Below are 16099 nucleotides of genomic sequence, written 5' to 3' on the forward strand. Positions count from 1 at the left end.
TATCTTGCTTTACATGGATATTGGGGATTCAAACCAGGCCAAGAGGCTTTGCAAGCAAGTATGTTTAACCACTGAGAAATCTCCTCAGCCCCGCCTCCTTTTTTTGTTTGTTTTTGTTGTTTTATTTTTCACGGTAGGGTCTCACTGTAGCCCAGGCTAACCTGGAATTCATTATGTAGTCTCAGGGTGGCCTTGAACTCTGGACAGTTTTCCTACCTCTGCCTCCTGAGTGCTGGGATTAAAGGTGTGTGCTGCTGCCATACTCAGCCCACTACCTTTTTTGTTTGTTTGTTTTTTTGAGGTAGGGTCTCACTCTAGCCCAGGCTGACCTGGAATTCACTATGTAGTCTCAGGGTGGCCTTGAACTCATGGTGATCCTCCTACCTCTGCCTCCCAAGTGCTGGGATTAAAGGTGTGTGCCACCACGCCCAGCTCCTGTTTTAAAATGAAAATGTGCTTTACTTTTATCATTACAGATTTTTTAATTTCTTAATTAACATACAAAGTATTAAGTATTAAGGAATTTTTAATTTTTTAACGTTTTTACTTATTTGAGAGAAAGTGTATGTGTGTATGCATGACCCCACCAGGGCCTCTTGCTGCTGTAAACTAATTCCAGGTGCATGCATCACTGGGTGTTATCTGACTTTATGTGGGTACTGAGGACTTGAACTCTGGTTGGCAGACTTTGTAAGCAACCACTGAGCCATCTCCCCAGTCCCTCATAATAGACTTTTTGTTGTTGTTTCCTCGAGGTAGGGTCTCATTCTAGCCCATGCTGACCTGAAACTCACTCAATTGTCCCAGGCTGGCCTCAAACTCATAGTGATCCTCCTACCTCTACCTCTGTTGCAGTCCGGTTCACATTGCTGGTAGAAGTCACCCAACCAAGAGCAGCTTCTGGGAAAAAGAGATTTATTTTGGCTTACAGGCTCGAGGGGAAGCTCCACGATGGCAGGGGAAAATGATGGCATGAGCAGAGGATGGACATCACCCCCTGGCCAACAGAAGGTGGACCACAGCAACAGGAGGGTGTGCCAAACACTGGCATGGGGAAACTGGCTATAAAGCCCATTAGCCCGCCCCCAACAATACACTCCCTCCAGGAGGCATAAATTCCTAAATATCCATCAGCTGGGGAGCTAGCATTCACAACACCTAAGTTTATGGGGGACACCTGAATCAAACCACCACAACCTCCTAAGTGTTGGGATTGAAAACATATGCCACCATGCCAGGCTCATTAGAGAAATAAAAAAATATTTTTATTTATCTGAGAGAGAGTAAAGCACCAGGACCTAATGCCACAGCAAACAAACTCCAAATGCATGTGCCACTTTGTGCATGTGGCTTTACTTTATCTACCTTTATGTGGAAACTGGGGAATCAATTGAACCTAGACCAGCAAGCTTTGCAAGCAGGTGCCTTTAGCTGCTGAGCCATCTCTCCAGCCCAGACTTTTAAGCACAGTTTATTTTAGTTGATTCTTCCCACCTTATTTTTAGAGAGAGGGTCTCTCACCTAGAGTTCACTGATTTTGCTAGACTTGGTAGACAGAAAGCCCCAGGGATCCCTTATCTCTGTCTCCCCAGTGCTGGAATTATATGAGTACAGCTTTTATGTGGGTGCTAGGGACCCAAGCTCACATCCTCATGCTTGTACAGCAAGCACTTTACCAACTGAGCCATCTCCCCCAGCCTTACTTTTGGTGTTTTGAGACAGTCTCACTCTGTAGCCTAGGCTGACCTTGAACTAACAGCAGTCCTCGTGCCTTTGCCTCCCAAGTATTGGGGTTACAGGTACGAGCCACTACACCCAGCAAGGGGGAAGGATTTATTTTGGCTCACAGTTTTAGAGTGCTGTCCACCATGATGAGGAATGTGCACAGTTAGTCACATGGCATCTGCAGGCAGGAAGCAGAGACATGTATACCTGTGCTCGGCAGGCTTCCTTCTTTTTCCTTTTTTTTTTTTTCACAGTCCAGGACCCCAGCCCGTGGGCTGGCACCTCCCACATACTTTCAGGGTGGGTCTTGTTTCCACAGTTAAACCTCTTTGGAAATTCCCTCACACATATCCCAGTTGCTTCCAGGCTAAATGATGGCTTTGGCAGTCCCAGATACTTTGCAGATATGGAAACATCTAGCAAGTGATTCCAAATCCAGTCAACTGTACAGTGAAGATTGACCACATGCTTTCACTTGGAAGGAAAGATTAGCAATAGGCCCCCATTTGAAAGCATCTTTAATAATAAGGGGATTTGACAGGAGAAATTGCAGGAGAAGTGATGACATGAACACTGCTTATACTGCTAGCCTGACAACCAGCCCCAGGTTGATGGTGACAAACACAGTGATCAATCAAAACCTATCAGAACAGAAATCTAGAGGCTATAGGAAACTCAACACTAAATCAGACTGCCAACAGGTCTGCTATGGCTCAGGGTAAATTAGGAAAGAAGGGGCAGAAAAATTCTAAGCGCCACAGAGTAGACAAGATTACCCTGAGGCATAATTCCCGGCTACCCCACCGGGACTGACTGAAGCTTTCATGACCCTTCACTGAATACCATAACCCCACTGATGAGGTAACAGGAGCTGGGTCAAGTGATAAAAGAATATAACCTGTTATAATTAATATAAAATAAAAATTAATACAAAAAAGTTAGAGAAATCTGGAGGCAAAGACCATTACCTCAGGCTGGTTGATCTGGCTTCTCAGCTTTGTTATCAAAGATCCAGGTTCTTTTTTAAAAAATATTTTTGAAAATTTTATTTCCAAGAGAGGAAGAGAGAATGGGCACACTGGGGCCTTCAGCCTCTGCAAATGAACTCCGGATACATGTGCCACCTTGTATATCTATCTGGCTTACATGGGTTCTGAGGAATAGAACCTGGGTCCTTTGACTTCATAGGCAAGTGCCTTAACTGCTAAGCTTTTTCTCAGGCCCTTGTAAAATTTTTATTTATTTGCTTATTTAGAGAGAGAGAGAGAGAGAGAGAGAGAGAGAGAGAGAGAGAGAGAGGCAGATGGAGAGGATAGGCATGCCAGGCCTCCAGCTACTACAAATGAACTCCTGACACTTGTGCCACCTTATGCATCTGGCTTATGTGGGTCCTGGGGAATTGAACCTGGGCCCTAAGGCTTGACAGGCAAGTGTCTTAACTGCAAAACCATCTCCAGCCCAATTCTTTTTTTGTTTTTTATTGTCAGCATGGTCTTCATAGGCTAACTTGCTTCCAGGCTAAATGATGGCTTTGGCAGTCCCAGATACTTTGCAGATATGGAAACATCCAGCAAATGCAAAGATCTTTTTTATTGTTATTTATTTATTTGCACACAGAGACAGAGAGAGGGTACCCCAGGGCCTTTAGCCACGGCAAATGAACATGTGCCACTTGGTGCATCTGGCTTTATGTGGGTACTGGGGAATCAAACCTGGGTCAGTAGGCTTTGCAGGCAAGTGTCTTAACTGTTGAGCTCTTTCTCCAGCCCAAAGATCTTTTTCTTCTTCTTCTTCTCCTCCTCCTCCTCCTCCTTCTTTCTTCTTCTTCGTTCTTCTTCTTCTTCTTCATGCTTCTCTTTGTAACAGTGGAGAAATTTTCTTGAAGGCCTTTTAGTAAAACTTACCCTCAGGGTCTTGATAGCCAGAGTAGTTGCCCACCTCTAACTCATTCACTGGTAAGTATGGTGGAATCACCAAAACCAGCTCCAACCAAGTAGCATTACGCTGGCCATGTGAGGGTATAGTGGGCTTTGGCAAAGAGGCCATAGTGGGCACAGGATAGATGAGGTGCATGAGGAGAAGACATGAGCATGGCATAAGGTTCCAGTGAGTGAAAGCACTCACTTTGGCTGTCAGAGCCTAGGGATATTTGAATTTAATTCTCTCAAGGGAGGAGCAGTAGGACTCTTGACAAGGTTAAGGTATTACTATGGAAATGGGTAGACAAAATGCCCAAAAGAGTAATGTTAGTGCTAAGGTGAAAGAATGGAGAAACTGGGCAAAACAGTTCTTCAGAGGTTAAGATGGAGGTGGGCAGCAGGCCTCTCAGGAAGGAGGTGGTCAAGGCTGGAATGACAGCACTTGCTCACAAGAAGGCTCCAGCTAGGCTGCTGCTACACAGCTTCCAGGGCACAGGCCCTGGGGCTCCAGGTGTCTGAGCAGCATAGGCAAGTAGCCCAGCCACTCTATCTCAGTGTCCCCACTTTAAATATTTTATTTATTTATTTGAGTGAGAAAGAGAGAAAGAGGGAGAGAGAGAGGAAGAGAGAATGGGTGCACCAGGGCATCCAGTCACTGCAAATGAATTTCAGACACATGCGCCACCATGTTCAGCTGGTTTACGTGGGTTCTGGGGAATCAAACCTGGGTCCTTTGGCTTTGCAGGCAAGTGCCTTAACCACTAAGCCATCTCTCCAGCCCCAGTATCCTCACTTTAGAAAGATATTGCCCTTAGTATTCAGGGTACTGTGGGAGGGTGAGGTCCTGACATCTTCCTGTTAGAGCTGCTGAAGGCCCCAAATGACCGTTCCATAGGGAAGCCCTAGGGACAGGGTTTTGGTTGAGAATGGTAAATTTGCTCAGCTGTTCTCTGCAATGAACTTTTTCCCTCACACCTCCCAGCCTTGGCCATGGGTTACCTGAGTCTACTCTGCCACTTTTAACTGAGGCAGACCCTGGCTGTTGGGCCCCTCAACCTGGATAGGGCCTGGCTGGGGGAGGCGGGTATCCATTGTAATGGCCACCCTGTTACTACGGCGTATTTCACTTTTAATTCTGACATATAATGTAATGATCTTTTTTAAGGCCCGATGATATTATCTGCCTGACTAGATTATTGAGTCTTCATCATCTCCAGATAAATTTATGGCCAAGACGAGGCTCAGGATTTATCATCAGTCAATAGAGCTCGATACTCTAACAAGGCGTGTAATAAGATATACATATTTAATGATCCAAGGGGAGGAGCGCTAATGGGAGCCCAGAGTAAGTGGTCCAGGGGGCTGGGGCTCTGCTTTAGGGCTGCCATGGCTGTGGGGACACAGATATAGTTCTGGCCCTATGATCCCAAAGTCAGGTCTGCCTCACTCACATTCCTAAGACCCTACGGGGAGGTGGACAGGGAAAGGGACAAGTAGCACTTGGCAGTGCCTGAGCCAGGGCCTTGTGAACGCACAGGGTGTAGGCACCCCTGGAACTACTCCCACTTCCAAGCCCTAGAAGGGCTATAGTGTCTTCAGAGCAGCCTGCCCAGGCCCCTGAGCATCAGGGCAGCCCACAAGGGAGGGAGTGCCGGGGCTGTGTGCCCAGGCCACACTGATGGTGACGGATGGTTTTTCATTATAGCCTCTCAGGTCCTGCCCGCGCCCTGTGTGGAAATTCTATTTATTCCCTAATTTGTAAAAATTCCCTCTTTATCTGATCCCAATCAGGGCGGGGTAATTGGCTCTCTGGGGCAGCGGCTGGGGTCCTTGATGAAGAGCTATGTGGATGTACCCAGCCAGGCCCCCACCCAGCCTGCCACCAGGGCCCACAATTAATAATGATTTGCAAATGGCAGACAAGCAATAACACAGAAAGATGTGGCGTCCGTGCTGCCTCTTCATTTCCTCCTCTCTCAGATATAAATGGCCACAGAACAAAAACCCAGCACTATAAATTCTGGAATTAGTTATTCACTGGGATAAATGGGGTCTGGAGCCACCAGCCCCTCTCCCTGCCACCCTTCACACTTGCTTTCCCTCACCCAGGTTCTGTCCCCAGGTCTGCCTCTTTGGCTTCTGGATCAATTCCTCAGCTTCCTCTCAGCACTCACAGGATCCCTTCTTGTGTGGCCCACACTGGGGAGTAATCACCTGGTTTGGTTCTCTCCCTCCCTCTTCAACTCGGACCCAAGCTAGCAGGTGAGATTCATTTCCACCTCTGCTTATTGACCTCCCTGGCCTCCTGACCTGGCTTCTGTTCCCATTCTGTGCTGGGTTTGAGTGGAGCTGGCATATCCTACCAGGCCTGGGAGTCTTGTCTTCTTTGGTCCTCGAGACCAGTCCGGTCAGCTGCCTGGCCAAGTCTGTGTTGGGCTCATAGCAGCCAGATGCAATATCACAAGTAACGTAGGGGTTGCTGTTGTGCTTGCTGGTCAGGTATCTCTGGGAGGTTGGTAGAGGCATTTCCGGGCACCATGCCCTCTCGGCCAGGCACATCCTCCCTCCCCCGCCCCCCCAAGTGGCTGTGAGCTGGCGGGTAATGGGCGTGTAATGGCCTCATTTCCATGCCCAGCCTCCAGGAGCGGCAGTAAGTGTTTGATTGCCTTAATTTCCAAACACATCATTATCCCAGCTTTACCAGCGCTTAATAAACACTTTATGAGGATTTTTTTAAAAACATCTTCGGTCCGCATACTTCTCTAAAGTGATAAACTCTAATTAAGTCTAATATTTAAAAATATGGTAATGGTGAGTTGTTTGAATAAGTGGACTGCATTTCTGTAATTTCATTATTACGTAAAACACGCTAATTATTTGGAGCACGCTTATTACAGAGAGAGAAATCGCCTGCTAATCAAGATGAAATTGCCTTTTCCCCTTATTGTGGAACCACCGTCATCCTTCACCATCAGCCCTATGGCACCTCCAGGCACCTCTGTGGGGTGGAGGGGGCTAAGGGGAGGAGCTGAAAGAAGAGGTCACTTTGGAGTTGAGGTTAGAAAGACCCTGACTAAGGAAGGATAGGAAGCCATGAGCCCTGAATGTCTAGAAAGAGTTGCGTGCAAGCCAAAGTGGCCCTGAACAGAGGGACCAAAGGATTGCAGGTCAAGTTTGGGACAAGGGACATCTGAGTTTAACAGGACATTCATGTTGGAATAATTATATTATTGCATATTAATGGATTAACATTAATGATAACACTGGCACTGTTTTTAAACTTCTCAAATAAACTTGTTTCATCTTTTTAACAATCCTTTGAGAGAAGTACTTGCTATAATTTTAGAGAAGAAGACAAAATACAAAAATGTTACAGTTCAGGGCTGGAGAGATGGCTCAGCCATGAAGGTACTTGCCTACAAAGCCAAATGACCAGGGTTCAATTTCCCAGTACTCATGTAAATCCAGATGCACAAAGTGGTACGTGCATGTGGAGTTCATTTGCAGTGGCTAGAGGCCCTGGCACTCCCCCTTGCAAATAAATAATCTTTTTTGATGTTAAATACCTTGTTCAAGTTAGTTATTAGGTGTTGAGTTTGGATTTGAACTCAGAATTTGAGGGTAAAAGGGACCCTCTGCTGTTTCGGCTCTAGTTCAGTGCTTTGGCCCCTTTTGAGTCTAGGTTGTGATGTTGAACATTGAGCTGCAGTCAGGTGAGCCCCATCTCACAGTTGCCCAGAACCAGTACTGTGTGTCCCACATGAGGCTGGGACAGCATTTAATCTGGCAGTCCTTTCAGGTAGGCCTAGGGGGAACCTGCAGCACTGTGCAGTCAGGATGGCTACTGCTTCCAGGATGTCCACATAGATATGGTCACAAAATGAGATTATGAAAGAGCATCCAGACCCAGGATTCTTGCTGTTTCATCCTTCTCATGCATAGTTCCTGCTCATTGCACTCTTCTCTCTAGCTGCCCAGCCCTGCATCCCAGCCCATCTTTGCTGGTTCCTGCTCCATGAGCTCTGGCCTCATCCCTCACCCATTCTTGGAGGTCACTTATCAGGCAGAGGGGTTTAGTAAGAAGACAAGCAGCCTTGATATTTGTCTGCCACACTACCTCATAAGGACAGCAGTATGTTGCTATTTTCCCCCAATTTGATTTACCCCTTTGATCATTTTACGTTCTCTTTCATGGTTCCAATAAACTCGTGTGTGAGAACTGTGTATTGCTAAAAGGGTCATTTCAAAAGAGCATGACTCAGTGATTAAGTTGCTTGCCTGTAAATCTTAATGACCTGAGTTTGATTCCCCAGTACCCATGTAAAAAGCCAGACACTTGAAGTGTTGTATGTATCTAGTGTGTGTTTGTATTGGCAAGAGGCCTTGGTGCACCCACACTTCCCTCTTCTCAAATTAATTAATTAAAAAAAAAACAAACAAGCTGGGCATGTCACCTTTAATCCCAGCACTCAGGAGGCAGAGGTAGGAGGTTTACCATGCATTTGAGGCACTCTGAGTGTACATAGAGAATTAAAGATCAGCCTGAGCTAGAATGAGACCCTACCTCAAAAACTTGATGGGGAGGAACAGGTGCCAGGCATGGTGGTGCACAGTTTAATCCCAGCACTCAGGAGACAAAGGTAGGAGAATTGCTCTGAGTTTGAGTCTAGCCTGATTCCAGGTCACTCTGGGCTAGAGTAAGACCCTTGAAAACAAACAAACAAAAAATGGGTGAATGAATGCTGGACGGAAACACCTGACATTCTCTTCTGGTCTCTGCAGGCACATGCATCATATATGCCATGACACATGGAATACATACACACATGCAGAGAAAGTGTTCAAGTAACCCTTAGGGAAATGCAAATAAAAACTACGTTGACAGACTGGAGAGAGAGATGGCTCCATGGATAGATTTGCTTCTCAAGCACAAGGACCCGAGTTCAATCCCCAGCACCTATGTAAAAAACGGGGTGTGAAGGGGCTGTTTAGATGGCTTATCTGCTAAAGATGCTTGGCTTGCAGTTCCTGCTGGTCCAGGTTCAATTCCTCGATACCCATGTAAAGCCAACTGCACAAAGTGAAGCATCTGTCTGGAATTCATTTGCAGCAACAAGAGGTCCTGTCTCATATTTATCCCCCCAATAAATAAATAAAAACTTATAAAAGTCAGGTGCACAAAAGGGACAGGTCAGTCCATGGTGATAGGATGATGAGCTATCCTTTTTTTTTTTTTTCTTTAAGTTTCATGTAGCCCAGACTTGAACTCAAGGATGACTTTGAATTCTTGTTCCTCTTATCCTTACTTCCCAAATGCTAGGAATGCAGGTGTGTGCCATCATACCCAGTTTAGAGGCTTTATTTCTTGCCATACACAAAAATAAATTCCAGCCAAGTGTGGTGGCATATACCTTGAATCCCAGCACTCGAGAGGCTGAGGTAGGAGGATTGCTGTGAGTTAGAGGCCAGCCTGGGACTACAGAATGAGTTCTAAGTCAGCTTGGGCTAGAGTGAGACTCTACCTTAAAACCAAAATAAAATCCCAGACAAATTAAAAAGTACATATGAAATATAGCTGAAAGTATTAGAAAATACAGGATGTTTATTTTGTTGGGTTTGCTTCAACTTTTAACCCTGGGATAGGGAAGCCCTCAGTAAGTCTCAAAGTTCTAACAGATTTGAATGACCCATAGGAATCCTGCTTAACTTATTCAAAGCTACCTCCTCTGGGATTACTTACCTCAGTGAGTGGCACTAGGATTCTATACTCACTTCCCTCCCAGTCCTCTCATGAACGCTTGCTTATACTGTTTTTGCTTCCATCCTCTTCATCTCTATCACCATAGGACTAGTTCTGGGCCAGCCTTTCTGACCTGGACCATAATAGTCTGCTCACTCTTCAGTCCCCTCTCAGGTTAACCCTCTAGTTATGTCTTCACATCGTAGGGTGACAATACTGAAGACCTGATGTGGTCTTGTCAGTGTCTCTGCAGCATTACCACAATCAAACTCTCAAGCTTTTTTAGCACTGGGACTCCTCTAGTCACTTGTGACTTTACCAGCTTCATGGCTTGTCATGTCTTACTATTACTTCCCCCACCCACCTACTTGGTGAACATTTTTTTTTTTTTTTTTACATTCCACATACCACCTCCAGTAATGTGTCTGTATGATTCATTCATCTGCCAACACCTACCTCATGGTAACCCAGCTTAGCCCCCTCCCCCATCCACTAAGACCTCTGCTTAGCTTTTTTCTTCTTGCGGTCCATTCCTGAGACTCTAGGGGAACAAGTGACATTTCCATGCCTCCTTTTCTCATAGCACTACACACCTAGGGCCACTCCTCTGAGCTCCTTGCACATAGGGAGTTAGAATCTTGCATATCCTGTAGACCCATTATGGCCCATGTGTACCCAGCACACAGAAGGAGTTAGCATGTTTGCTGAATGAGTCACATGCATGACTGAATGGCTTTAAAAAAATATGTGTGAGAAGAGAGTGTATGGGTGTGCCAGGACCTCTTGCGGCTGCAAGCGAACTCCAGATGCATGTGCCACTTTATGTACCTGGCTTTGTGGAATTGAATCTAAGCTGGCAGGCTTTGCTTGCAAGCAAGCACCTTTAGCTCTTGTGCCATCTTCCCACGCCTGAATGGCTCTTCAAGAGGTTCTTAAGCAGGGCGTGGTGGCACATGCCTTTAATCCCAGCACTTGGGAGGCAGAGGTAGGAGGATTACTGTGAGTTTGAGGCCACCCTGAGACTCCATAATGAATTCCAAGTCAGCCTGGGCTAGAGTGAGACCCTACCTCGGAAAACCAAAATAAATCAATCAATCAATCAATAAATAAATAAATAGACCTTTCCTCCTGAAGGCCTTCCTGGTCCAGGCCCAACTTCCTCTCCAAAGTCCTGCTTCATTCCCCAGACCTGTGCAGCTAGCAAGCTTCACAGCCTCAGGTGGTTCGTTCTATGTGTATTGTCACTGGGTGTCCTGAGAGATTTGAACATCAGTCCAGTAGCAGCTTCTCTGCCCAAGAGAAGTGTGTCTACTCTGTGCCCCAGCCAACACACCTATACTCCCCTTGCTAGATGCTTGTCCTGCCCGCCTCCTCGAGGAACTTAAGCAGCTATGATCCTTCCACTATCTTTCCATCATCAAGAATATTAATGTCCCTCAAAAAGAAAGGGCTCATCTTTTCTCAAGATGGTGTGGTTAACCACCTACCTCCATTGTGTAGAGCTGTGCTCTGCTATCCCCATGCCATAGCAGCCTCTGCTGGTTTCATTAGCTCAGAAAGGTGCTAGAAGGCAAGCTGCTAACCCGAGCGGCCTTGGAGCTTCAAGCAGAGGTGGTGTTATCACTGAGCTTACCCCAGTAGCTGCTGTCACTGAACTTTAGCTTATGTTTTAAAGTACCAGATCTGTCTCTGGTATTTCTTCTACCAAGTTTCCTTATTTTCTAATTGTGCCATTGGCTCTTTTTTTCTTTTCTTTCTTTCTCTTTCCTTCCTTCCTTCCTTCTTTCTTTCTTTTTTTTTTTGGAAGCAGGGTCTCATTCTAGCCCAGGCTGACCTGGGACTGGAACTTACTCTGTATCCCCAGGCTGGCTTCAAACTCACAGTGATCCTCCCACTTCAGCCTCCCAAGTGCTTGAATCACCACACACGTTTTTTTTCTTTTGGTTTGGTTTTTTGAGGTAGGGTCTCACTCTAAGCCAGCTGACCTGGAATTCATTATGTAGTCTCAGGGTGGCCTTGAACCAACTGCAATCCTCCTACCTCAGCCACCAGAGTGCTGGGATTAAAAGGTGTGTGCCACCACACCTGGCTATTTTGTTAAATATTTTATGTGTTTGAGAGAGGTGGAGTATGGGCATGCTAGAGCCTCCTGCCACTGCAAGTATATACAAGACACATGCACCACTTTGTGCATCTGGCTTTATGTGGGTACTGGAGAATTGAACCCAGCTAGCAAGCTTTGCAAACAAGTGCCTTTAACCACTGAGCAATCTCTCCTGCCCTATTTTGTTTGGGGTGTTTTTTGTTTTGTTTTGCTTGTTTGAAACAAGGTCTTATTCTAGTCCAGGCTGACCTAGAACTAATTCTGTAGCCAGGCTAGAATCCAACTCATGGTGATTCTCCTATCTAAGCCTCCTTGTTCTTGCATCTGTGTTCATGAGTGTGTGCTAGTGCACACACACACATAAATGTGCATGTCAGGGGTCTTCCTCAACCACTTTCCACTTATTTGAGACAGAGGTCTCTCACTGAACCTGGAACTCACCAATTTGGCTAGTCTAACTAGCCAGCTTGCCCCAGGGATCTGCCTCTGCCTCCCAAGTGCTGAGATTACACACTACTATGCTCAGATTTATGAGTGATGGAGATCCCCGAACTCGGGTCCTCATGTTTGCACAGCAAGCACTATACTCATGGAGCCATACCCCCAGCCTAGCTTTCATAGTTTAACCAATCATTAGTTTGCATTGACTGTGATGAAGACTCTAAGGGAGCTAGAGAGAACTCTAAGCTGACAGCCCATCACTACCATTCTGCCAACTTGGAAGGTGAACTGGGCCAAGCTTCTCCCTCCCTAAGTTTGTATTAGAGTGAGCCAATTGCAAAAAATTAGACTGCAGAGTCCCCTGTAAACAGGATAGAAGTCAGTCTGTGGAGTGAGGGGCAACTGGTTTCATCAAGCATGCCAGCCAGCCATCTAAGTTCTAGACTGTACAGCACAGACTTTATTACCACAGGGTCAATCCATATAGCTAGCACATTGGCCACATGAATAGAGGTATTCTGAGAACAAAGGACAGCTAGGCAAAGATGTGGGGTACAGTTCTCAGTTCAATGCTCAGTGAAACTGCTCATTATTCCATCACCCCTAGTGGAGGAACCTGGAGCTCAGAGAAGCAAAAACCTTGCCATACATTTGCATGACCTTTGACTATTTGAGGAAGTTGAGACTGGAACAAGTTTGACTGACTCCAAAGCCTACTTTGGCATTTTCAGACGAGTAAGTGGCTCCTCGAGATTAGAGTACAGAGACTAGGGATAGACAGGGTGAGACCAGGAATAGCAAAAATCAATCTTCATAGAGGCTTTGAGTCTCCAGGGGCCTGGTGGTATAGACCTATAATCCCAGCTACTTGGGAAGCAGAGGCAGGATAATGGATTCAAGGTCTTCCTTGGTGACTTAGTGAGACCCCACTGAAAAAGTAGAAAGCATAGACTTTGCAAACAGGACAGGGAGTGCCACTGAAGGAAATTAAAGAGGGAATGATGTGGGTCAGATTTGTGTAAGAAAAATCATGTTGGCTACAAGAGATGGATCAGAGGGACCGGATAGGTTATTGTAGTGGTTACAGCAAAAGGTGACAGGGCGTGGACTCATAGGTGGCTGCTGCCAGAGAAGGGAAGCAGATTCCAGCATGAGACGTGAGAAGGAGCAGGGAGAGGGAGGCACCTGGCCTTGCAGGTACCTTTGGGCACTTGAGCAGGTTGTGGTAGCATTTGCTGGTGGAGCAATGAGGAAGGAGAGGAAACACACAAGAAAACTCACTCATTATTGGGGCATTTGAGATATCTGAAGAGAGATGTTTGAGTGGTATCTGAATGTGTGATATATAGCTTAATAGAGAGATCCTGGCTGGGGAGGCTGCCCTTCAGGGGCAAAGGGAGCTCAGGATTTGGGTGAAGCTATCCATTGCATAGCATGGGGAGAGGCCAGGACTGGGTATGTGGGTGCCTGCCAGCACAGGGATTGTGCTTGCCCAGTGATGGCTGGTAGCCTAGGGGTCTAGGCTGGGACATTCACTTGGGCCAAGGGAGGCAGATTGAGTGATTTGTCCAGCAGTGAAGGAGGAGCCTGATGAAGTCAATAGAAAACTAATTTTCTTTTCTGCTGGAAGAAATGAGGTGTGTGGCCGCTGGGTAATTGCAGATAACGAGGGGACTTATTCTTAATATGCACAACAGCCATGGTCCCCAGAGTACAAGAGACAGAAAGGATTTGAGGTGCCATGACAGGGCTAGGCTTATCTGGGAAGAAAATCCCCCTATCATAGCTCTTCCATCAGTGCCATCATAGACCCTAGGTCCCATTATAACCCCTTCCCCCAGGTCCCATCCTATCCTATTCCGCCAACTGCCTAGCTCTTCCTGCTGCAGCCCCTCCCTGCACCCTCTACCACCACAGCACAGGCGTACTCACTAAGGGAGACAAATGACAGGGCCTCAGCTGAGCAGGGTGCGTGTCCGGCCCATAAACCACGGGAATGGGTCACGTCTGGAGTTGCCATGGCCGCCACTAGCCACCCATCAGTCTTCCCACCATTCTGCCTCATACCAGACAAGCCCTTGTGGCTTCCTGAGTCTCTGGAGGAACAAGGTGTCACCTCTCCACCAACAGTACATGTTGGACTCTACAAGAAAGGACCGCCCCCCCCCCCATCTGACTTGCCTGTCCAAAACCCTTGGCTAACCAGACTCCTCCCCACCCACAGTCCTTAACTAGCTGTGAGTGCTCTCCTGGCCTAGGCCAATATCCCAGCAGGGGCAAGCATGGGGTGCTCAGTGGAAGGAGACAGATACAGAGGCCTCCTGACCCTACCTTCACCTCACCACCAGCCCTCATTTGATTATGACATCAATGCACGATACTTCTGCTATCACAGCATTGATCCATGAGGGCAAGTGGCAGCTGAAGCCCTAGTCATGGGCCAGGAGCATGGAAGGGGGATGAGAGGAGCAAGAGGCAGGGAAGATGACAAGTTGGTGACTCCTCTGGGCAATTTTTTAAAAAACCCACGTAGGCAGTTAGTTTCTGTGCTAGGCTTGTTCTAAAACAAACTTTGGGTAGCTGTCTTCCTGATTGTAGTGGTAGGCCGAGTCCTGGCCAAGTCCTCAGAGTCCCCACAGCCTCCAGGACAGTTTAGAGCTTCAGGTTTTCCGAGACTAAAACTAGAGAAATTGATGGGGTCTGGCACACACATGTATTTAACCTCATGTCTGGGCAGACAGGGTCCAGCATGACCACACTTAGCATCGAGTATGAAGAGCGAGGCAGGATGTGGTCTGATGATAGGGTGCCTTGCTAGGGCTGACAGCCCATAAACTTGGGCTGTCCCCAGACTGTCTGTTGCTACACAGGAACAATCTTGTTGCAAGTATTTCCCAGGGTCCTGGCCCAGTTGTGCCAAGCCTTGTGCCTTGTCACTAGTGGTTACAGCCTGGGCCACACTCCCCCACACATGCAAGTGCCGGCAAAGTCACCCTGGCCATGGGTGTGATAAATGGCTACACAGTAATGAAATGGAGACATCAAGGCGGGTGGCGGGAAGACGGAGTGTGGCGGACGGGCCGTCCCCACACAGCAGCAACAAGAAGGATCGCCCAGCGGCCGGGGGCCGTCAAGGGAGAAATTACACATTTACTCTGCCTTTTTCTTACTGCGACGGCACCCATACATCACCGCTGGGGCTGGAACGGGACATGCTAGCCAATTTCCAGCATGAATTATGGGACTGAGAAGCATCAAGACCAGGCTTCCTGCTGGCCTGGTACCACCCAGCCCAACCTGAAGCTGAAGATGTTGCCACCAGGGGACCTCCCCACCCCCACCCCCCACTCCTCAAGGCTGTGGTTCCTGAGTCTTGACTCTGCTTCCTACACACCCCCCCCCACCACCACCACCACCGGTGGCCATGAAGGGAAAGATCTGGGCCCCATCTGATTGTCTTCTCTTCCTCTCTTTAGATGACTGCAAGAACATTGCCAACATCATGAAGACACTCGCGTACCGAGGCTTCATCTTCAAGCAGACATCAAAGCCATTCTGATCGGCCGAGGAAGGGATGGGACAGGACAGGATAGCTGCTTGGCCCAGCCCAGAATCATCCTCTCCCTCACCAGAGGGGAAAAGGGAGAGTGGCACAGCCCTGAGCCCAGAGTTTCCCCAGCTGCCCTGTGGGCTTGTGTGCCCTGGGCAAGGGTTTGACCACTTGGCCCCTCTGGAACAGGCACTTTGTGCCCCCTCTGCCCCTACCCCTCAATTTCAGCCCAGTATTAGCCCCTGCCATTGTGCGCCTGGGCTAGGGGGAACCCAGGCACTCACTGCCTTCTCCCTGGTACTCAGGCTTCTACTGGGGCCAATCCTCCCCCCCCCCGCGCCCCTTCCCATCCATAGTGCATGGTATGTGGTGCCCTCTGGGCTCCAGGACAGATCAGGCCCCACCTTGTGTCCACCCCCATCCCCGCTGTGAATGTGCCGCTGAATAAAGTCGGGGAAATGAGGCCCTGGTGTGTGCAGGCTGTGTGTGAGGCTGCTGCTGTGCTACCAGCTGGCCCTGCCCAGGAGGAGAGACAGCTTGGTGTGAAGACACTCTAAACACAAAGTTGGTATCTGAGGCCACTACTGTGTGCAAAGTCATTTTGGGTATAAAAACCACAG

At 47.7% G+C, this 16099-nt stretch overlaps 1 protein-coding gene across 6 annotated transcripts in view; it reads left to right on the plus strand.

The window, feature by feature from the left end:
- Eri3 (ERI1 exoribonuclease family member 3) overlaps window positions 1-15942 on the plus strand; it is a 163486-nt gene extending 147544 nt beyond the window's left edge. For all 6 annotated transcript variants that reach the window (XM_045150816.1, XM_045150814.1, XM_045150815.1 and 3 more), the window contains one exon: window positions 15406-15942. In XM_045150816.1, coding sequence (XP_045006751.1) covers window positions 15406-15488 — 83 coding nt within the window. In that variant the 3' untranslated portion in view covers window positions 15489-15942. The remainder of the gene's footprint in view (window positions 1-15405) is intronic.
- The last annotated feature ends 157 nt before the right edge of the window (window positions 15943-16099 follow it).

The sequence above is a fragment of the Jaculus jaculus genome, chromosome 5, assembly GCF_020740685.1.
Source record: "Jaculus jaculus isolate mJacJac1 chromosome 5, mJacJac1.mat.Y.cur, whole genome shotgun sequence".
Lineage (NCBI taxonomy): Eukaryota > Metazoa > Chordata > Mammalia > Rodentia > Dipodidae > Jaculus > Jaculus jaculus.